The 24369-nt window shown below is 33.6% G+C and overlaps 5 protein-coding genes across 6 annotated transcripts; 2 read left to right on the plus strand and 3 right to left on the minus strand.

Moving 5' to 3' along the window:
* The first annotated feature begins 4180 nt into the window (after positions 1–4180).
* LOC131660672 (early nodulin-like protein 14) lies at positions 4181–5041 on the plus strand. The gene is made up of 2 exons (XM_058929961.1): positions 4181–4516; positions 4604–5041. Exons 1-2 carry the CDS (start codon positions 4333–4335, stop codon positions 4981–4983), a joined length of 564 nt encoding a protein of 187 aa, XP_058785944.1. The 5' UTR covers positions 4181–4332; the 3' UTR covers positions 4984–5041.
* A 25-nt stretch (positions 5042–5066) lies between these two features.
* LOC131660671 (uncharacterized) lies at positions 5067–8083 on the minus strand. The gene is made up of 6 exons (XM_058929960.1): positions 7748–8083; positions 7573–7628; positions 7436–7490; positions 7026–7106; positions 6637–6926; positions 5067–5331 (listed from the first exon to the last, which is right to left on the minus strand). The coding sequence occupies exons 1-5, from the start codon at positions 7962–7964 to the stop codon at positions 6652–6654; spliced, it is 684 nt and encodes a 227-aa protein (XP_058785943.1). The 5' UTR covers positions 7965–8083; the 3' UTR covers positions 5067–5331; positions 6637–6651.
* A 3974-nt stretch (positions 8084–12057) lies between these two features.
* Positions 12058–15785, plus strand: LOC131660673 (pentatricopeptide repeat-containing protein At4g31850, chloroplastic-like). The gene has a single exon (XM_058929962.1). It carries the CDS (start codon positions 12311–12313, stop codon positions 15662–15664), a length of 3354 nt encoding a protein of 1117 aa, XP_058785945.1. The 5' UTR covers positions 12058–12310; the 3' UTR covers positions 15665–15785.
* Positions 15786–16461: 676 nt separating this feature from the next.
* Positions 16462–20432, minus strand: LOC131660675 (probable protein phosphatase 2C 60). 2 transcript variants are annotated; one of them, XM_058929964.1, is made up of 11 exons: positions 20275–20432; positions 20083–20201; positions 19726–19789; positions 19261–19369; positions 18570–18723; positions 18248–18373; positions 17848–17971; positions 17679–17755; positions 17474–17526; positions 17234–17288; positions 16462–16893 (listed from the first exon to the last, which is right to left on the minus strand). In XM_058929964.1, exons 2-11 carry the CDS (start codon positions 20197–20199, stop codon positions 16696–16698), a joined length of 1077 nt encoding a protein of 358 aa, XP_058785947.1. In that variant the 5' UTR covers positions 20200–20201; positions 20275–20432; the 3' UTR covers positions 16462–16695. The 2 variants fall into 2 exon arrangements, with proteins under 2 accessions (XP_058785947.1, XP_058785946.1); XM_058929963.1 differs by having other exon boundaries at positions 18537–18723.
* Positions 20433–22462: 2030 nt separating this feature from the next.
* LOC131655167 (probable steroid-binding protein 3) lies at positions 22463–23084 on the minus strand. Its single transcript, XM_058925066.1, has one exon. It carries the CDS (start codon positions 22962–22964, stop codon positions 22662–22664), a length of 303 nt encoding a protein of 100 aa, XP_058781049.1. The 5' UTR covers positions 22965–23084; the 3' UTR covers positions 22463–22661.
* Between the last annotated feature and the right edge of the window lie 1285 nt (positions 23085–24369).

Raw genomic sequence — 24369 nt, forward strand, 5'->3', positions numbered from 1 at the left:
TCATGATTATATGTTATTTGTATATTTGTATATTCTCCAACATGATTATATATGTTATTTGTACGTTGATCAAGTTTGATGCACATGCTAATGTATAATGAAAGGAAGTTTTTTAGGGAGGGCAAAAGAACTCAGTTTTGACTATGCATGTGTTATACAATATCATACCCTATCTTCTCTCCCTCTCCTTTGGGAGAGAATTGGGTAATTGTTGCCACGGCCCTTAGCCATGACTAACAGATTTGGCCATGAATGTGAGCATAACCACTCTTTGGTGGACGAGTTATTTTATTATGTCATTGCATAGTTAATCAACGTGGGTGATGCATAACCACTCTTTTTGTGGCCCCGTGATGATGCATGAGGTGGTTTCTGGAATGTGGTGGCAGAGAAAAATAGCACGAAACACTATCACTTATGTTCGAGGGCTTGCGAGCAATTAAAGTTTTGTAATAGGGATAGAAAGCACGGAGGTTCATCATGGTAATCATGGGTTTTGCCACTTTTTATTAGATGGAGAGTGTGTCAATTGAATGTCGAAGGTGATGAAGAAAGAGCATGAAAGACTAATGTTAAAAACTGAGAAATAATATTTATAAAAAATATAATGCAACGGTATGAGATTAAAAAATATAATGCGACTGATTAGAGTATTGAAAATATTTAGAAATAATATTTGTACACTCAAAGTTGGGTGTTAAAAAGTTGGGTGTTAAAAAGGTGTCCATTTGTAATTTTATAATTTTATGTTAGTGTATTTTTGAAATTCATGCAAGTGTATGAAATTAAAAATAAAATAAAAATAGAAGAGAGATATAGACATTGGTATACGGTTGTACAATGTTTAAATTTTGATGTGTAAATAACATTGGTTCAAAAAAATTTGTCTATAAAACACATATCAGTTGCGCCAAACTTATAAGTAGTTATTCAAAAATCTACAGAAAATTTTGATACAAACAAAAATTATAGTCTATTGACTATTGACCGTAATTTTATCGATAAATAAGTGAGATGTCGCAGATTCGAATTCGTACTTCTATTGGTGGATGTCGCATATTCAAATCCATAAGTTCAAACTCAGGCTTCAACCACTGGATTCCTTGCAAAACTCTCACTGGATTGGTTAATGGGTGATTAAATTATTAAGAAATAATATTTATATACCTAAAAAATCTAGTGTCAAGAAAGTGTTCATTTGTAATTTTATAGTCTATTAATGTATTTTTAAAATTTGTACAAGTGAATGAAATCGAAAAGTACAAAGAGATAAAAACATCAAGAGAGATAAAGATACCGTATACAGTTGGTTGGTATACGGTGTCTAAATTTTAATAACATTGTTAAAAAAAAGTATAGTCCATAAAACACCTATCAAAATCGAGCTCAACTTATAAATAAACTAGACATTTTTTCTTCAAGAAGATTTTTTATTTCATCTATTAAAGATAATAGAATATCGTAGATTTGAAGTCTTACTTTAGTTATTAGATGTTGTGGACTCGAACCTACAAGTTCAAACTCACGCTTCAGCTGCTGGATATTTTGCAAAGTTATCCATTGAATTGATTTGAATTGGTTAAGAGGTGATTTAATTATTTGTATGACAATAGTTATAGCTATGAGATTAAATTATCTACTAACAGATATATAATTAAATTATTTAACATTTAATTTAATTATTTTTCTAATAAAGATACACGTGTGTGTTTGGTTGAACCGTGAAACTCTCCGACTTGAATTTGTAATGGCCGACTTGTTTTAAACACTTAAAGTAATTCTTTGGTTTTATAATGAGATGTAATTTTGGTTACAAAATTAATTCTAAACATAACTAGTAGGGGATGACAATTGATATGACATATATATTCGTCTCAAACTATCTGTCTCATTAAATAAATATATAAGTATTCATTCAATATTTGAAATGAGATTCTTCACGTAGATATTCGTGAATTTTGAAATATTCACGGATAGCCATAGATCTTATTATTTAATTATAATTAACTAAAATCTTAATTTTCATTTAAAAAAGATATAAAGAATAGTTTTAAATTTATCATGTTTATTATTCTTTTACCAAACAATTACTTCAAATTCAAATAAAATAATAATAATACTGATAATAACAATTTTAAATTCTAAATATTTACCGTGGAAATTAGTAAACAATCCTAATTTTTTTATTATAGGTTACTTTGCGAGATCGACTGGTGAATCTCAGGACACAATGCTTAAATTTTTCAAGTATTTATGAAAATGACCAATGTCTGGCTAATTTCGACACGGTTCGAAATCCCTGTATTTGTAATTGCAAGACTGTTTAAAGCGAAACTTTGATTGAAAGAAGAACTAGAAGCGAAATTAAGACAAAGTAAAAGAAGTCCATGACATGACATTAATTGACAACGAAGTGATGATTCAAACATATACTCATTTCGCTCTTCACTTGGGTACTCTGAGTTTTGCGTGAGTTTTGAGTAAGTATTCAATTATAAAACTTTATTTATAATACAAATAAGTAATTGTTTTGTGGCAGACTTTTTCTCTATGTGAGCCACGTGTGTGTTAACTTCTCAACTACTTCTCCACGTTCACACGTTTTCGAACTTAGCTATAAACAGTCGCTACTCCACGTTTGTTTCGTAGTAACTGTCCACTCTGTACACGCTACTATTATTGCTCCATTTTTTCTGTCAACATGATCACTTTTTCTTCATAAAAATATTCTAAGTCCATCAAGCTATCGATCTCCTTTGCACATCCCCTTGTGTCGACTCTAAGTCGCCTTTGGAAACGACTTCCCATGTGCCACTGAGTTGGATTTTGCCTCTTTCAAAATCCCATCTAACACCATCCATACCTAGGGTAGAATTAACTCAGACCAACTAATAGGGATCTACGACCTAGTCTACATCGGCTCAGGCCGTACCATGTTTTTTTAAATATAAAAGGCCTAAGTTTTTTTTATAAGCCTAATTAGTTAAAAAGGTTAGATCACATGCCATATAAAAATTCTTTTAAACCTACATACCGACCTATTTAAATAGATATGAATAATTTTATTACTATTATATTGTATTTTGTATTTTGAATTAAAATATAAAAATAAATATTAGTTATCTGAAAGAAATTATGAAAATAAAATGAAAAAAATCTTATAAACAATCACAAAACTAAACTTATGCTACTAGATAAACTCAAATAAGTCAACACAAACATTTAATCTCGTTGATCTTTTAATTTGTTAGTTTATTTAAACATTAGTTAAATGACTTATTTACAAATGCTCAAATAAAATAGATTTTTAAGTAGGATAGTAGGTCAATCAGACCTTCAAAAAAGTCATAATTAGGCCAACAAAATAAGTGTAGGTTATGCTACAAGGCAGGCTCAAACTTTAAATTTTTTTAGCAGATAGTCTCGTACTTGCAAAATTTATCATCTTTATCCATATCCGTGAACAAATTAGTAATTAAATATACTATTAATTATATCCGTGAGTATCCTATTAATCATCAAATTCGTATCAGTGATTTTTTTTTCCATCTCTAACTAATGTTACTCTAAAGATATTTATTAACAAACTGACAAACAAAAAAATTTATATATAGTTTTTAAGTTGTTAAGGAGATAAATTAACATTGTCTTTTTCATATCACTTAGTTAAATATTTGATTGAATTAACAATTTACTACGATTTTTTCAAAGTCACTCCAAAAGAAAACAAACACAAATAATTTTTTTATATACCAAATATCTTACGACTACAAAAATTACTACAATATTATAAATTATTGTACTTTCATCCATCTTTTAGCTGAAATCAAATACGAAATCAAATGAGTTCGTTTAAAATAAATGTTCACCTATTTTTTAAAGTAAGAATGGAGGAGACCCCTTTATTAAAAAAAAGAAAAAGAAACATTCAAACAGAGTTTGCCGTTTTCACTTTCCAAATTTGATGTTAATTAAACAGTTGGCCGTTTCTACAGATTCTGCATCGATAAAGTTCAACCCCACTGACATGTTCATTATTACCATTTACCCCTTCAAGGTTTCCTACCGTTATGATGGTACCGAATCGACACGCAACCCAGGAATCAATAACCACAATGGTACGAGGTCGACACGCAACCTAGGTATCAATAACCTCAAACGTTGTGCTGTCTTCCGTCTCTCAACGGCTAGTTTTTACCCTCTTCAATATCACCATATATAAATAACATACAATAGCTCAAGCTATCTCATCAATACAAACCTCCCCTCTCTGCTTCTAAAGTAACAAAGCTAAGCTCTAACACACCACATTCAGCTATCAGAAAAATCACCATGGTTGCTTCCTCCAGAACTGTTTCTCCTTCTATACTGTTCATGTTCTTTCTCTTTGGCCTCTCTGCAGCTACAGACCTATTGGTTGGAGGCAAGGAAAATGCATGGAAGGTTCCATCTTCTGAAGCAGACTCACTCAATAAATGGGCTGGGAAATCCCGTTTCAATGTCGGCGATCATCTTGGTAATTTTCTTTTCTATTATTCATTCAATTCCCAAACCCATTTTTACTAATCATAATTTTCATCACTGAGCTATGTTTATTTTACAGTCTGGAAATATGATGGTGGGAAAGACTCAGTTTTGCAAGTAAACAAAGAAGATTATGCTAACTGCAACAGCTCAAACCCCATTCAACAGTACAATGATGGGAACACTAAGGTAAAGCTAGACCGTCCTGGACCATTCTACTTCATCAGTGGAGCTAAGGGTCATTGTGAGAAGGGACAAAAGCTGGTTGTGGTGGTTATTACTCCAAGGACAAGATACGGTCCAGTTTCCCCTGCACCTTCTCCAGCACCCTCTTCAGCAGAGTTAGAAGGAGGTCCAGCTGTTGCTCCAGCTCCAACTAGCAGTGCATCAGTTTTGCAAACTGGTTTTGTGACTGCTCTGGGACTGTTAGCTACTATTTCTGTTGGTTTTCTCATGTGAATCACAGCATCTTATTAGTCCTTTTTTTTGTCTCATGAATATTTTTGTTTTGTAGCTATTCATTATATTTATTTGTTCAGAACTTATAAATAAAAATCTGATATTTGGATTCTAAATGTCTTCATCAAGATTCAGTTCCGTACATGGATGAGGAATATGTTTTAAGTTTTTTTACATTGACATCCAGGACTACACAAATTAAAGCAACAAAAAAAAAAAAAATACTGCACCTACATAACCAAAATCCAACCTAAAATGGTTGTCACATTTTAAATAGAAGTCATCCCAGCATGGAAAGGAAGCAAACCCTCAGCTCGAACAACAATTCTCCATATAACCTGCTGATCACTGCAAAAATAAAATTCCAAATTAGCTCGAACAACAAGCATGTTGTTGCTAAATTACAATTCAATCACAATTCAAACTTTTCTTTCCATATAGTCTTGTTTCACAGACCAATTTGAAGATCGTCTTGTTTCACATTCCAATGATTTCCATCCACGTAAATATCCAGAAAAATATCATAAAATATAACTCAATTGTGGCTCATTTAAACTGAATGCACTTTAGATATGTATCTAGGAGTTACCTGGGCGCATCAGCATCAGACTATAGTACAACACTTTTATTTTAAACAATTTTAGAGTTTCTGAATTCTATGGCTCTTACTGTAGAATTAGTAAAACATTTTTGAATCTAGTCACTTTAATCATCAAATGCAATACACAATCCTACCCAATGTCTATACGATCGTACGATAAAATACTACGAGTTTTAAGGTCTCAAGTATGCTGACTCATGCGAAGCTGTAGGATCAGGTTGGGTTCATCGACAAGATCTTAAAATGTAGGATTGATCATCCACAACAATCCGCGGAAGATCCGGAGTCCAGTTCACAAAGTGCCCTGTTGTTCCTTCTATGTGAGCTTCCCTTGTTGACCTCCAGTGCTGCAACCTCCCTCTCTTCTCCGCAACATCCCTCTTACTCTCTGGCCTCGGCATTTTATAAGAGTGGGAAGGAATGGGGGAAGGGGCGGAGCAGCATGCATTTGAAAAAAAACTGAAAGTGGAGAAATTTGGGGAGGTGTTTGTGTATATCTTATTCTTAAGTCATGTTATCTTTTTCATAGGAGGAATAAAATCGCCTTTTATATTTATTTTTAATCTTCTAAGTTACTCCCTCTGGTCACTAATGTATCTGGACAACATACTGTCTAGATACATTATTTATTCAATGTATCTAAAAAGAGAATATTTTCTTATAAATGGGACCGGAGGTAGTAATTAATTAAGTATTTTATGTACCTTAAAATAAAATAAATTGTATTGAATACCTTTCTCGATCATATTTTCCATTTTAAGTTTAGTTTAATGTTGTGATTATCTTACAATCCATGCTTCGATCCTATGGCCACCCCTCCCAATCCAAGATAAGATCTCAAATTTGAAAATATTGGGTCCACATATGTCAAATTGAGAAAACCGTGATGATCATTTGAGTTCTAAAATGCATAACAGGATCATAAACTATTATAAATTTGATAGGGCAAAAATTCTTGGTACTTAAAATTATAAATTCACGCTGCAGCTACTAGAACCAAAGAGCATTAAACTCATAAAGCAGATAACATTGTTATAAGAAAGAAACTCTACCAGAGTTCATGAAAATCAGGGCACGAGTAGTTTATCGTCATTATCTTCTGAAAAATTGTCAACATGATCGTCATCGTCTTCTGACATGTTGTCAATTTGAAGCGGTCCTTTAATACCCCCATTATTACTGCCGAGAAGCTCCCTGGTTGCTTTCTCTAGAAACTCCTTGGCAACAGCTTGAACAGATGGCCTTTCAGAGGATTGATACTTCCTCTTTTGACCAGCCCGCTCCCCATGTTTCTTCTTCTGTCCCTCCCCTCTACTCAAGTTCCTCATTTTCTGCCTTTGCTCTGCAAGAAATAACCACTTCATTAAATACATGTAATCAAAATGGAAGACACATAGACACTAGAAAACCCTTAGAAGTAATAACCAAAATCATTACCCACCTGAGGTAAGGTCAGGCAGAGAGTGCTCGATGAAGCGTGTAGCTGCTTGATAATTCAATTTAGTAGAAGGTCGAAGAGGAGCTTCACAAACAAAAACAAAATAAAAAAAATGTAATCAATTTAACCATACAATACAATAGTGTTATCTAATTAAAACTCTAACACTACTATGCAGCACCGACCCCTCATATTGAAGGTATGTCCGTTATCTAACACGCATTGATGTCCGACACAATAACTAACACACGTGCTTAGATTCAATTATTTCAATTTTTTAAATTATTATCAGTGTCTACATGCCAGTATCATTTCCGATTAATACGATGTGTTTCCAATTCAAATAATCATCATGCTCTAAAATTAACTAGAAGATTCAACAAAACAGCATTCGTTAATCAGAAAAGAAATACCTTTATTCGAATCTAACAGTCGTTCAAGTTTGTCTTGGTATATATCTAATCTATCCTGATAATACAACAACAACAAAAGTGTAAAAAATTAGGGTTAAGTAAAAAACAGAATCAGCAGAGTAAGAATAAAAACTCACAAGCTCTGATTTGACAGAGTGATTATCAGGTTGAACTCCAGTACACCTCAATTTCACTGAGAGAAAAAACGAGAATTACAAAATTAAGCAACAAAAGAACAAAACTTGAAATTGAAATTAAAATTATGCAATTGCAATTACATGATGAAGATTAAGGGAAAACGGTAACACTTACATGCGAGGAGAGTGGAAGTGATTTTGGAGAGGAGGAAGAGAGAGTGAGCACGTTGAAGAGGTGGAATTTGGGAGAGAATTTGAGGGTTCATGAGAGGTAAGAATTGTTCAAAATGTGAACGTAATTCGTGAAGGTTAGAGAGAGTGGTGGTGACGGAATCCATCACCGATTCAGGTACTGCAATGCTTTCGGTGTCCTGTTCAGTTGGTTTAGCCATTTTGAGGTGAATTGATCGGAATGGAAGTAAGTAGGTTCAATACTATTGACTATGACGACGGCGGTGGAGGGTGGACGGTGGAGCAAGAAGTTGAAAGCTAGGGCTTCAAGTTAGCAATGATGAGGATTACTTGATATTTTTTATTTTATTTGATAATAAAATTAAATATTTGTTATTTATTTTAAACTATTTATTTCATTTTAACTATATATTATTATTATGATTATTATATTTTTTAGTCAAAAGTATCATTTTTGAGGTTAGAATTCATCCTTGAAAATGAAATGATGCCCTCTTCAATTTGCATTCTTGCAGCAAGACATTTCTACACGGACACAATTAAAAGTCGCAATAAGTTGTGTCGAGTTAAGTTTTGTCAAACTTAAATTTGATTGGCAAGGCAACATATCATAAACTTATTTTTAAGTATGAGTCGAAAGATTTTATTAAATTGTTATAGTCTATTTTATTTGAATATATTTTATTTAAATATATGTAAATAAAAAATAAAATTAGTATTTATTTAAACTAAAAAATTTAAAGATTAACGATATTAAGAGTTTGTTTGAATTGGTTTATCTTGGCTTACTTAGTGACATAAGTTTTATGAACCAATTTGTGTTGGGAAAATTTGTGGAAACAACTTAAGAATGGTTCATAAAATGTTTTCAACCTATTTCATTAGTTTTTTAAGATAACTAAGTTTTATATTTGTATTTTAATTCAAAGTACGAGAAAACTTATATACAATTTTTTAGGTGCGGTTTTTATTATTTTCCAATAAAAATATGATAAGTGTATTTAAATAGTCATTTAGAGACTGAAAATAGGAGGAAATTGTATATATGTATCAACAAATTATACACTAGTCAAACTCACGAGTCTACTCAGACTCGCAAAGGATACGTAGATCTGAATCTCTCTGACTCGTATGGGTCTATAAAAAATTTTAAAAATAACTTTCAAAAATCTGCCAGTGACACATATATGAATATGATGCACATATATACTTATAAACATGTAAATGTCTTATATATGACAAATATATATATAATAGAACACCAATTAACATCAAATTGTAAATTTCATAATATATAACAATCTTCTTAACAAAAAACCTCAATATTAAGACAAACAAAATAACAAAGTGTGTAGCTAAAGACTTAAAATACTAAGTCCTTCTTAATTGGATACTGCATAAAGGGGAAAAAAATCACAAAACAAATATATTAATGGCTTCAGAAATTCAAAGCTCCAGTGAAATCACCATCACAAATATCATCACCAACATCTTCATTAGTATCTTGACTCTCATCATCAAACTGTGCCCCTAGGAGAAACACCTTCTTCATAATTAATCAAAGTTTGATTGCTTGAAGTTCCATTTCCACCTAATAAACATTGTCGTTGCCACCACTTTGCACAACATTAGTAACAACAACACCAGCTTCCACAACATTGTTAACTATGGCATCATCTTGCTCAACATTAACTTTAGTTTGCATAATTTGTTCATTAGGATCTTAAGTTATCCATTCATCATGTGAATAACTATCTTCAAATGAAAAAATAATATTTTTTACTCTTCCTTTTCTACTTTTCAACTTTAAAATGTACATTACATAAATCAAGTTATTCATCTTTTTTTTATGCAATCTATTTCTTCTCTTTATATGAACCTACAAAGTAAATAATAATTCAACTCAACATTTCTAAACAAATAAAAATCAAGTCTATAAACAAAAAAATTATAATTTCATTCACAACCATAGGAGTTGCAGGTTAAGCCTAAAACACAAATTGCAAACCTCATTAATCCTAGAGTCATATCTCCATACAAATCACATCATTTAGGAGGGTAACATGTCCTTCCTATAGTTCTTCGTAGCTTCACAATCAAACATACTTCTAGCATAATCAAAGTTAGTCATTTGCTTAAGAGTTTTGTTACACTCAACAACATCATTTATCATCCTATTTAAGCAATTGAAAAATCCATGTTCAACTTCAGCATTCTCATCCTAAAACAAATTGAGAAAACATATAGACTCATAAACTCGCCATAGAATCGCGAGTCTATACGATTTTGTATGAGTTTACCTGTGTATACTAAACTCTATCAAAAAACGATTATATGTGTGATTTTACTCACTTTTGTTTCTTATACTCGTAAACTTGTACAAGTTTATGAGTCTACCCACAAGTTGGACAACCATTGGTACATACCGAATGTTGTATCAAGGGCGATTATAGTAATCTAGAGAAAAAATGTAAAGACACTAAGGAACTGGCATCCGAAGTTCTTGACACATCGCAACAATAGCGAAAGAGTCACCATGCCTCGCTTGTGAAAGATCAGGCAACTTTGAAACATAGTGGAAGACACACTGAGAAATTCACGCCATTGAACACTCACCGGGATCATATATGGCATGAAGTCTTCGACACCCATGATATTCCCCCTCCACCAACTCCCAAGTCTGACACTATGGGGTCTGACCCTGATAGATGGTGTGAGTATCACAAGGTGAAAGGTCACAACACAGAGAATTGCTACCGACTAAGAAAGAGATCAAATGATTCATTCAAAAAAGTCATTTAAGTTAGCAAGTCTAGGCGGTCCCCACCAGCCAGGAGGCAGATCCAAGCCTCAAGGGCGAGATGCACGCAAAAACCACATATCTAGGAAGTGAAAAGAGTAGGGAGAGGATGACCAACCAGTTTGCCACACTCTCAGTAACATAGTTGGAGGTTTGCTGGGGGGAGAATCCAGCTCCTCCCGCAGAAGATACGCCCCACAAGTTATGATTGTGGAAGATTCGTTCACCAACTCCAAACCAGGCTTAAGGAACACTTAATAACCCAAAATATCTTTCTCTGCTAAGGACGTCACTGAAATTCTTTCTCACCATAATGATCCCATGGTCATAACAGCACGGTGTGACGATTGAGAGATCAAGCCAGAATTGATTGACCAGGAGAGTTCTGCAGACATCCTCTATTGGAACACATTTAAAAGGCTAGAATTAGATTGAGACAACCTTCGAGCATTTTATGGCTCATTAGTCGGCTTATCTGGCGAGCAGGGGTTGGTGGAGAGCTACATCATTCAAAAGACAATATTATGGTTAAATTAAATTGTGAAAAATGATAAAGGTCAGGTGCCTCGTGATAAACGTCATGTCCTCGTATAATATAATTATAGGTACGCCCACCTTCAACCTTTTGGATTCTGCCATATTGACTTTGTATCAATGCATGAAGTACATGTTGCCTACAAATGTTATCTGGATAGTTTGATAGTAAGTAAGGTGATAACAAGTGTAATCAATATTCCGCCACCAGAGGTACATAAAGTAAACTTTAGGGATATGAACCTCATAATAGAGCCCAAAAAGGAAAAGTAGATGCCCATTGAAGATCCAAAAGATATTCGGGCAAAATCCCAAGAGCTTCATGCCATCAAGCAAGGAACAAAAGAATATGCATTTCTCACCATACTTATGAAGAACATGAATTAGTAACGACAATAGACATTTCTCACCATACTTATTGATTCAAACATTTTTATATATTGAAAGAATTATAAGCACCGATTTATTATCTTTTTTTAAAAAAAATCGTTTTATTTTATAAACAAATGCGCGTATCAATCTTCTTTCTTATCTTCATATTTATTTTTTCATATAATTTTTATTAAACTATCCTATTTAATTTTCTATACAAAATAAACCATTTGAAACAAATGAACATACCACACCGGTATCCGTAAGAACAGACGAGTATTCCGCTAGTTAATTTATAAAACTCTGATTAAAATTTTCCATGTATTTTCAATTTCATTTTTAATATTAATATTTAACTTGAAAATTTTAAAGTTTATGCATTCATCTCTGGGGAGGGATTATGTTTATCATCTTTACGCAGATCATTTTAGTTTTATGTATTTGTATGAACAATATTTATATCATAAAAATATAATAATGATAACATTAATAAAAAAAATTTTTTTATTTAAAATACAATATCAAATGCGGTTATTTTGAATATGTATTTTAATAAATAATTTCTGTACTACAGAAGAGAAAAAAAAAAAACTAAGAAGTTAGTGATAACGTGATAGTGCCACTTCCATCGTTCAAAGCTCTGTCAAAAATATCCAAACCCGAAACTTCAGCAAAATCTCCACTGTCTCTGACCGCGTCTTTCAATAACTATTAGCACCCCCAGATTTTCCCAGTTCCACCTCAATCACAGTAACACAGGTTAATCACTTCCAATTTCTCCTTCAATGTCGTTATTCTGAATTTCAATCCTTCATTTTCATACAAAATTTTTGCGTTTCTATGACTGTCTCACTTCTCTGTTCCTCAGCAACCACGTGTTGTAACAGTATGTCCTTTTGCTATACTTTAACTGATACCAATTTCTATGTTCTCACCAATCATGGGTTGTTCAGAGGTGGAACCAATTTCGTAAAAATGAAAACTTTTTCCAATGGGCCTTTGTTAAATTGGAAGAAAAATGGAAGAGGACATGTGGGTCGTCGTGCATTTAGAACTAGATGTACTCATGAGAGTGATTTAGTTGTGGTAAAAGGTAAGAAGAACAAAACTAAAGTGTCTTCTGAAGAGGTTATGACAGTTTTGAAGTCTATTTCTGATCCAAATTCTGTTTTTTCATACTTTAAGTTAGTTTCTCAGTTGCCTAAATTTGTGCATACCACCGATGCTTGCAATTACATGCTTGAGTTTTTGAGAGAACATGGGAGGGTTGAGGATATGGTTTTTGTGTTTAATTTGATGCAAAAGCAAGTTATTTACAGGAGTTTGGATACTTACATGACTATTTTCAAGGCTCTTTCGATTAAAGGTGGGATTGGAAGAGCGAATTTTGCACTTTGTAAGATGAAGCAAGCTGGGTTTATCTTGAATGCGTATTCGTATAATGGTTTGATTTATATGCTGTTGCCTGGTTTTTGTAAAGAGGCGTTGATGGTTTACAGGAGAATGATCTCAGAAGGGATGAAGCCTAGCATGAAGACGTATTCGGCGTTGATGGTTGCGTTGGGGAGGAGAAGGGACACGGAGAATATTATGAAATTGTTGGAAGAAATGAAGAGGATAGGTTTGAGGCCGAATATATACACGTATACGATATGTATTAGAGCTCTTGGAAGGGCGGGGAGAATCCATGATGCGTGGGGGATTTTTAAGGAAATGGACGATGAAGGATGTGGGCCTGATGTTATCACGTATACGGTTCTTATTGATGCTCTTTGTGCCGCAGGGAAGCTTGACAAGGCTGAGGAGCTATATGTAAAGATGAGAGCGAGCGATCATAGTCCGGATCGGGTGACATACATTACATTGATGGACAAGTTTGGTAAAGTTGGGGACTTGGAAAAAGTGGAAAGATTCTGGAATGAGATGGAAGCTGATGATTATGCCCCTGATGTGGTCACCTACACTATACTTATCGAGGCTTTATGCAAATCTGGTGATGTTGATCGTGCATTCTCTATGTTAGATGTGATGACAAGGGAAGGAATTTTACCAAATCTTCATACTTACAACACATTGATATGTGGATTTTTGAAGGCTAGAAAATTAGACAAGGCAATAGAACTTTTTGAAAATATGGAATCTGTGGGTGTTAAACCAACTGCTTTTTCTTATGTTCTTTTCATTGATTATTATGGAAAATTAGGTGATCCTGGAAAAGCTCTCGACACATTTGAAAAGATGAAAGAGAGAGGCATTATGCCAAGCATAGCAGCGTGCAATGCATCGTTGTATACTCTTGCAGAGACAGGTCAGATCAAAGAGGCAGAAGATATATTCAACGAACTTCACAACTGTGGGCTTTCGCCGAATTCAGTAACCTATAATATGATGATGAAGTGCTATAGCAAAGCAGGGGAAGTAGACAAAGCCATAGATCTTTTGTCTGAGATGATAAGGAAAGGGTGTGAACCAGATGTTATGATAATTAATTCTTTAATCGACACACTTTACAAGGCTGGTCGTGTTGATGAAGCGTGGAAGATGTTCAGCAGGTTGAAGAGTTCGAGGCTAGCTCCTACAGTTGTGACGTACAACATTTTACTTACCGGTCTCGGTAGAGAGGGAAATATCAGAAATGCCCTTGAATTATTCAGTAGTATGACCGAGTCTGGATGCCCTCCAAACACGATAACTTTTAACTCGCTCTTGGACTGTCTTTCCAAGAATGATGCAGTTGATTTGGCGCTGAAGATGTTCTGTAGAATGACAACAATGAACTGTAAACCTGATGTTTTTTCATACAACTCTATCATCTATGGCTTGATAAGAGAAGGCAGAACCGATTACGCGTTTTGGTTTTTTCATCAGATGAAGAAATTTCTTTCCCCTGACTATGTAACTTTGTGCACGCTCCTTCCCGGAGTTGTGCGATGTGGAAGGATTGATGATTCGATCAAGATTGTAATGGAATTTGTACATCAAGAAGGTTTACAGACGAAGTCACAATTCTGGGAAGAACTAATGGAATGCATTTTAACCGAAGCGGAAATAGAGGATAGCATTTCATTTGCTGAAATTTTGGTTTGCAATTCTGTTTGCCAAGATGATCATGTAATGTTACCTCTAATTAGAGTTCTGTGTAAGCGGAAGAAGACCCTCTACGCTCAAAATGTATTCGATAAATTCACTAAAATATTGGGAATTCACCCAACCCTAGAATCGTATAATTGCTTGATGGATGGGCTTCTTAGATCTAGTTTCACTGAAAAAGCTCTAGAACTTTTTGAAGAGATGAAGAACGCAGGTTGTCACCCGAATCATTTCACTTACAACTTGTTGCTTGATGCTCATGGTAAATCTAAGAGTATCAATGAACTCTATGATCTATACAGCGAGATGCGTTGTAAGGGATGCGAGCCTAATGTGATAACTCATAATATTATCATATCCGCGCTTGTGAAATCTAACAACTTGAATAAGGCTTTGGATTTATATTACGAACTCATGAGTGGTAATTTCTCTCCAACTCCTTCTACATATGGTCCTCTTATAGATGGTCTTTTAAAAGCTGGAAGATCTGAGCAAGCAATGAAGATTTTTGAGGAGATGTTAGATTATCAATGCATGCCCAACAGTGTTATTTACAATATTCTCATCAACGGATTTGGGAAATCGGGCGAAATCGATGTTGCTTGTGACTTGTTCAAAAAGATGGTTAAAGAAGGAATAAGGCCAGACTTGAAATCTTACAGCATTCTTGTAGAAAGTTTGTGCATAAGTGGTAGAGTTGACGAAGCTTTCCAGTACTTTCAGGAACTAAAGTTGACCGGTCTTGATCCTGATACAGTTTCGTACAATTTTATAATCAACGGGCTCGCAAAATCGCGTAGATTTGAAGAAGCACTTTCTCTTTTAAATGAAATGAAGAATAGAAGAGTTTCTCCTGATCTTTACACTTACAATGCGTTGATTTTACATCTTGGAATTGCTGGAAAGGTAGACCTGGCTGTAAAGATGTTTGAGGAACTTCAACTTGTGGGTCTAGAACCAAGTGTTTTCACGTATAATGCTCTCATCCGCGGTTATAGTTTGTCGGGAAATAAAGACCAAGCCTTCTCTGTCTTCAAGAAGATGATGGTTGTCGGGTGTAGCCCTAACGCAGGAACATATGCTCAACTGCCTAATAAATGTTGATTTTATTGCAAAGTATATATTTTACCATTTTGTTGTGTAAGTTTTTGATCTCAAAAGGGTGATATGAAGGTAACTATTGTAAATTTTTTACTAGATAATTTGTTATATTAACTTTTGATCATTGTTGTTTGTTCAAGGGATATACTTTGCTTTGTTTGCCTAAACAATTTCAATGGCATGTATCTAGCATGTGGTTTTGTGCAAATTATGCACTTCAACCAACATTTCCTTGCTGATAAATGCTGACAATTGTATAATTTTTGAGGATCAACCCTGTCCATAAGTCCGTAACACTGTCACTGGCTGAGTATTTTTATCATACCAAGTTTTGTATAAAAAGGGCTTCTAAAAATTTACCGTAAAAAAATTAGCTTAATTGATAAAATATTATTTTAGAAAGAGATTATCTTGATTCAAAAAAAAAAAAAGAGGAGATTATCTTAAAATGCAAATGTTAAGAATTCTGTTTTGATTATTTTTTTATGTATAAATTCAATCGATATATAGTTCTTTATATCCAGTTTATGGCCCTAATATGATATAATATTGTCGCATAGATGCCATTAAACTGTGTTACAAAGTAGATATATGTTTATGTAAAGGAAAGGAACTTATAACAACAGTTTATAAGTTTTCTTGAGACACTCTTTCAAAATAATATCTGCTTTTATATACTGTTTTTACTCTTTTACTTCACTCTTCACTAACGACATAATAGGCACAAGCACAACAGTCAATCAGCTTTTTATTTGAATCCACATGGTAGAGCAAGCAGAACAGATTTATGGAGTAAAATAGACACCAGAAAAATTCTGATATTATTATAGTGATCAAAATAACTACTGCATATAATGTCAGATGAAAGGGGGAATGGACATGCAGAAAACAAAATATGCACTTGTGTACACTACTACTATACATTGGGGTGAACATGTGTGTGCCTATTATATATGTAGAATGCATATTTGAACTGTGTGTCTATTAGGTATTATACAGAATGCATATTTGAACAGTTGCTACAGAATACAGTACTAAACTTCTTTCGGTTCAACTTGTGATTCAGCTTGTTCTTTTGATGAGGATTGGTCTTGTGCTGGTGCACTGGACTGAGCAGGTTTTTTGAACTGGACCAAGATCATAGTCATGTTATCACATCCTTCGCCACCAGCAGTTGATGGTGCCAAACACCGGTCAAACACTCTTTCGCACACAGCGGAAAGTTTTGTTTCCTGAAAGATGATTATTGCGATAGATCATTCACAGGTTACCGACCATACAAATTTTACTATAAATTCTAATGCATTAAGTGATATACTAGAGGTTCAGTAAAAGAAAATGGTTATTAAAGATTAGTGCAAGATGTCCATGGCAAAGAAACGTGTTACTGAGCACTAGCAGAATGATTTATTTATTCTCTCAAACAAAATAATGCTAGGGAAAATATCAGCATGATTGCCCATGAAAGTACCAGGCACTGCATTAAATATCATTGATAAGTATTAACCAATCTTTGAATAATTATGACAGCTATTATCAACAATAGGAAATAAATTAAAACTTAGATCTCACCGAACGCAGTTGTTCATGAACAAAATCTACCAATTGTTGACTTGACAAGCAGTCCCTGAAATAATCAGTTGAAATCGATGATTATTTTAAAACAGGAAGTATGAAGGGGCATGTGCAACCTAAACTATTTCAAAATCAAACTAAGTGATAACATTTTATTGAGCAAATTATTGATCTCTCAGATAGATCACGACACAATGTTCAGAATCAAATGGACATATGAAAGCATAAGAAGCGTACCATATGCCATCACAAGCTAGAACCATAAATTCATCTTCGTCACAAAGCTCAACCTATAATAATAATATCAAAGCAAAAATAATATATGAATCATAAGTCATAACATATGAAATTATTATGGGTTATACCATAGAGAAAATGGAAAATGTGGCATATATGTGTATCACTGAGGCGGTTAGTTGAATTGCATCAGTGACAAACTTACAGTGTTAATATCTGGATTGGCAGTTACAACTTGTTTTTCAGCAGGAAGAAATTTGTTCTGTTTAAATTCCATGTCACCTGCAGTGAATTGAAATTTATTAAAGAATGGAAACTTTAGACCCAATCTCACCCTTCCAAAAAAGTTAACAACAATCACATAGGTAAGTTACCAATAGCTCTTGTAAGGTTTAAACTGCCATTTACTCTTCCTGCATGAATAAAACCACCAGCTTTCGAAATTCTTTCCTTCTCAATCTCAAGATCAGGTTTGTGGTCTATAGACAAATTGTATGCCTGTAGAAAAGATCAGTAATTATGTGTGTAATTATGCACGAGATCTATAACTTCGATAAAACTGAGAAATGTAGTCTGCCAGAGAGACAAACCATTTTCAATAACTAGAAAACATTCGCCAAACCAATTTGACTCATAAAATTAAGAGGTACACAATTTTTCCAATGTGCAGTACTCAGGCATATGAAAACAACATTTTATATTTATCTGTATATGCATTTGTGTACTACTGTCTGTATACATCAATATTAAAGAACTTCCATTCTAGAGTGTTACCTGTCCCTTCCGAGATATTACACAACGTGAATCACCAGCATTTGCGACAAGAAGTTGGTTGTTTCTAATAACTGCAACACAGGCTGTGCTTCCTGAAGTTGGTCCAGCAAAATCAGAATGAGGCCCCTGATTCCAATAAATAAAGTTAAATCAGGAAGATGCATAGAATGTGTAACATAACATAATAGGCTCACATAAAACAAGCATGTCGGGAGAAACATAATACTATTATCCAAGAACATGATACTTCCTTGCTCTAATTTAAATTATCCAATTAATCTGTACTTACGAGTATTAAACTATCCTCGAATGTCGGACCTACCTCCTCACAAGCCCAATCATCAACTCTGCTAATACCATTGCTGCTTCGTGGAGACCAAATCAGCCCTTCTATCATCCCAGTAAACTTGTTTATCTTATCTCCCAAGATTGATAGCTCCCTCCATCCTCTTTGACCACGCATCATCTCATCCATTCTGCATAGGCATGAAAATATCAGTTTATAACTTTGTTCCTTTTCATATTTTAGTTTAGAGGGGGGAGACAGAGAACTACACACTAGGAACCAGAAGAACTTTTTCTGCTAATCAATTACAACAGGAGAGACAGAAGATATAATGTCGCACATCATGTCTACTCAATAATGTAAGTTATGGAACAGAATAAATTGAAGACTATACAATGCAATACCATGATTAGTAACTAACATGCGGGCTACAACTTGTCAATGAAAAAAAGATACACTTTTCTTCATACTCCCCCCAATTAGTTGATGCATGAAACATAACTAAGTAAATATAATTGAGACCATTATCAACTGTGTTTCTTTGTATATTAAAGAAGAAATGATGTAGAATAAGAAATACAAAACAAAGATTTTAGCTGATGGAAGGTCTTGAACAATATAAAATCTCAAATTCAGGCAATCATGAAACCAATTTGTCACTCAGTTATAGAATACATGCAGAGGAACTTCCATTAAGCATATAGACAGGACCCTGTTTTCTTCTAACCTTAAAAATGATTCTTGAAGAGAGGTTCCAATATCTCCAACCAAGTATGCTTCACTTTTAAGCATCTGTTGGTGAAGAAACTTAGCACAAAACTTTGCAACCACCTTACCTGAAATTTTTAGTAGTAAGTGAAGCATACATAACAAAACTTTGACAACGAATTAAACAATTTCTTTTGGATTTTCTCCTTAACCAAAATACAATTTTATAAAAAATAAAATGCATGATGGTTTAGACTTAATAACAATGATCCTCAGATTAGGATTTCTCATAATGACTCAACCCCAATTAAAACTTAATAGAAGAACCTATTGAATCATAATTGAAGTTAAAGATGCATGTTTGAAAAAGGCAACTGTATGCATTTTTCACCAAGGAAAGATGACATTTGCAATTCGCAACAAAGTAGTAATAAACCTAACATTCTTCCACCAATCAAATTAGCCAAACATTTTCGAATCTTACCTCCATGACCATCATAAACACCAAAAAACGAAGTAGACTCATCCAGATCAGTATACGCAGCATGCTAACAAAAGAAAAAAGAGTAAAAAATCATCAGCATATTAACAAACCAACCAAAATCAGCTGAATAAATCACAACATACAAACAACATCACATTCAAAAACACAGTCAACAACAACATCACATTCATTCCCGAAATCGCAATTCACCGAATCAACCATTGCTTTTTTCAAACAATGAAACAAAAACAGTACCCTAAATCAACAAACACACTACAATCCTCAAGATTAGCATTTCTCAAGATTCATTAACAAATGAAAGAAATACGAAACAAATTAATAAAATTAGCAACTAACAGCATCTTCCATTGTTGCACGCCATCCTTGCATGGACGATAAACCATATCTAAGATTATCACTTTCTCCATCTTCAGAAAATTTCTCAGTTTTGGGAGTACTCAGATATATCCCCATTTCTACAAGATAAGAATCATCATCAACTTTAGTTTCTGAAAACAGAAATTGAAGAAGCAAAACAATCATGCATACCTGAACAGAGAGAAATTGAAGATTGTTGCGAAATCAAGAAGACGGTGATTGATGACTGTTGAGAGACTGTAAACACAAGATTGTAATTCTTTCTTTCTTTCTTTTTCTCTCTCTTTCTCTCTTTGATTCTGTTGTTCTTATCTAGTTATTTATATGTATTATATTATTGATTCTCGCTCGGTTATTAATTAATCATGATTAATTTTTGATGATGATATCTTGAAGTGTATCGTGCGTACAGCTCTAGGAGATTAGATTAGATTTGATATGATTTTGTATTTTATTCGTGTAACGTGTGTTGATAAAGTTAAATTCAGTTATATTATATCATGTGATGTCACTTTGTGTGCAATCATAACTATTTTTACTCTAGAAATGGAAATATACCGATAAATTTAACCGTACTACATGCAGTTAGACTTTCTATATTGTATAACCGTTTCTTATAGGGTCAAATTCAAAAGTACTTGTTAGTATGGATTCGATTATAAATATTTACAACTATTTTTTATATGATCACAATATATTTGATGAAAATCCCCATACATTATAAAGATTGCTTATTATTCTTACTCAGTATCGTATCAATGTGAAGAACATGGGGAAGACTTCTAAGTTCTAAATAAGATTTGGTGACATTGGGACAGGGCATAGTAGCGGTGGGTGTTAACTGATAAATAATTACTAGTAATAGAAAGTAGGTGTTTATGGAGGTTGACCACAGTTGTTTGTGATGCTAATTGGTGGGTTAATGGTGAGTTAGAACTTTTTAAGATTAAATAAAAAGAATATGTTTAGCATTATATAAGTGTTATTACTCATGTACCAAATCTCTTAAAGTTTAAATAAAGACTTATAATTTCTGTGTGATTATTTTTTTCAATTTGGTGATTTTTCAGACCCTCTTATGAACCAACAATGATATCAAAATCGATGATTTCTTTAAAGGAGAATCATCCCTTATATTGAATTTTTTTGACAATGGTGAACAAGCGACATTTCATGTTAATGACACAACAACAACAAGGCAAGTGTGCGTGGTAAAAGAAATTTTTATTTGAAGGAGAATATTACTCGGACAAATGGATAGACTTGAGAAAAACATTTCTAATGTGTAAGTGTGAATTTGAAGTTTTACCTTAAATTAAAAAAACATGTTAAACTATATATAATGAGATAACTAGTATTTTAATGTCTTAAGATTTTAAATAAAAATATGAGGTTAAATCATGTTTCTGTGAATAGATGGTATAAATTATAGTTGTAATCATACCATTGTCTTATGGCATAAGTTGATTCAATTTTTGAGATAAAACCATGTTGTTTTTAATGCACCAAATTCATTCCACATAAAGTCAATTTGATCTTTAAAATTGGATCATGTGATTTGAAGATCACACATTGATGTTTAAAAGGATGCTGCTACTCAGACACTTAACATGTATTAACACCATCATTATTTTGTTAGTTGGCATTGAAGATACTCAATAGTCATGTCAGCCTTGTTAGTTGGCAAAACATGGCCCGAATCTAAAAAAGGGATTTTGAAGAAGTTTACTCTTTAAGTAATAAGATCTTCATGCTCAATAGAAATTGGCCTTCACATCTTAGTCATAAGCAACCTAGTTAATCAAGTTAATTTAGGTCAAGTTAGTTGAAGTCTATTGAATAAGAGTATTCGCAGATTTTTTTCTCTCTCTATCTCTCTCCCCACAAGGTCCACAATGAAAGACCCAACAACAAACTTCATACAACAAGACGCATCACACGTGTAACGGACCTCACCTGACCTCACCTCAGATGAAGACACACAATTTCACATTTTCACCATTAGATCTAATCGGGTGGCAACTCGCTTTGCCATACTAGATCGTACGCGACACGAGTGTAACATCTATGACAACACGAGATTTCACATTTTTCAGCATTGGATCTAATCGCTCGGCAACTCATTTTTCCATACAGAAAGCTCACTCTATCGCATCAAATTCCATTCCATTCCATAAATCTATCGCATCAAAATTCCATTCCATTCCATAAATTTCAATCACTTGTTCTCAAATGAGATATGACAAAAGGATGCAAAAACACATCTATATTTCACTCCTCAATTTCATATCCCAGCACAAATTCAATAACTACAACAAAGACATAATTCTATATCTCTGAATACATAAACCCTAATCAATCACGCCAATGTTAATTTATTGAATGATTCAAACGATAAGTAAAACATTATTTCCCATTAGCACAATAAGCATTAAGTTAACACAAAACCCCTTTCTACAAATTCAAAGTTCTAATCATTATTAAAACAAAGGGGATTCAACAACAGATTCATACAAACACACTCCAGAACACAATAATTCATGACATATAGAGTTGAATCAATCAACAAGCGTTGCAACAACAGGGTACTTAGCGACGAACTTCGTTTCCCAATCATTGAGAACTCCGATCTCTTTCTCGGTGAGTCCATCCAGCGACGACGTGATGTCTTCTTCGTTTTTGCTCATCTTCGCCAGTGCTCTGCTCGCGTCTCTGCCGGCGAACATCGCGTAGGCTCCGCCGGGACCGTAGAACGATTTGCCGGTGGTGACATCGAACACACGACCCTTCACGGCGACGTATATCGGCTTCGATGGATCTGTGCCGTTGTATGCGCTCAGTTGCTGCTTTGTAATCTCCATTTTTTTCTCGAATCTCACCGCACAGAGAAGTTGGTTTCGATATTGTTTCACCTTTCTATCGAGTTTCAATTTCAACCGCTAGTTCTTTTATCTTTTTATTCCTTCTTTACTTTCGCATCACCTACTTTTCTTTTCTTTGCTTTTTGTCACCGTTTTATCATGTTCTTTAAATAGTTGATTTTTTTTTCTACATTAATATGTTTTTTTTACAAACAAATTGAATTAAGAGGAGTGTATTAGGATATTTCAAACTAATTACACCAGAAACGGAACAAAAATAAAATCAAAGTTATAAATTATAAAACAAAAATTCGATACGGACACCGAGACACTTCACAGACACTTTGACATTATTAATGTGAAAAATACAAGACACCGACATCGATACATATATCATAATATTTGAAATCCATTATTTTATTTATTATCAAAAGAGTTAAAAATATCCTAATCAAATTTATTGTCTTTAATTTTTTTTTAAAATTTTGTCTTTTGAAAACAAAAAAATTAATGTCTTTAATTTATATTGATAATATTGCTTCAAATACATGTTTAACCCTTTAAATTGTGCGAGATTTGTATTAAAGAATATATAAAGTGTGTTGAAGCAAGGAAAAAAATAATTTTTTAAAAATATTTGTTTAAATTGTCCGACGCGTGCTGTATGAGTATCAAACGGGTGTCAGACATTGATTTAAAGAGTATTGAAGCAAAGAAAATAAATCATTTCTTTGAGGACATTTGTCTGACATTTTCGACACTTCTTTAACTTTTTTGATACGTGTCGTACGAGTGTCATATAAGTGTTGGACACTAACGCGTGTGCGACACTGTATGCTATTCCTAGAGGTGTTTGTGCTTTATAAATTATAAACAAAGATCTAGAAAATTACACCAGTCAACTCAAAGAATATTCTTACAACTCTTATGAAACAAAGCAAATCACTTTCAAGATCTAAATTTCACCAAATACAATAACTCCTTAATATCAACAAAAGCACATGCAAAGAGAATTCTATTCCTACTAAACTAAATAAACCAACACACCCAAGATCAAATAAACCAACACAATCTCCACAATGCTGCAAAATTGAAACCAACCATAAAGTGAGCAAAATGCTCAATCGGATTAGAGACCATAATAAGCTCAACACAACTCAACCTATAACATACTCCCTCTGGCCTTAATTATAAGCAAATATTCTCTTTTTAGGTTCATTGAGTAATGAATGTATCTGGTCTACATAAAAGACCAGATACATTCATTACTCAATGAACCTAAAAAGAGAATATTTGCTTATAATTCAGGCCGGAGGGAGTACATGAAACCAAACATTATGATTAACCTCGCAATTGAAAAAAAATGAACTATGTCGTCTTCCTCTTTGAAACACACCAGACAAAC

This window comes from Vicia villosa, linkage group LG3, assembly GCF_029867415.1.
Source record: "Vicia villosa cultivar HV-30 ecotype Madison, WI linkage group LG3, Vvil1.0, whole genome shotgun sequence".
Classification (NCBI taxonomy): Eukaryota; Viridiplantae; Streptophyta; class Magnoliopsida; order Fabales; family Fabaceae; genus Vicia; species Vicia villosa.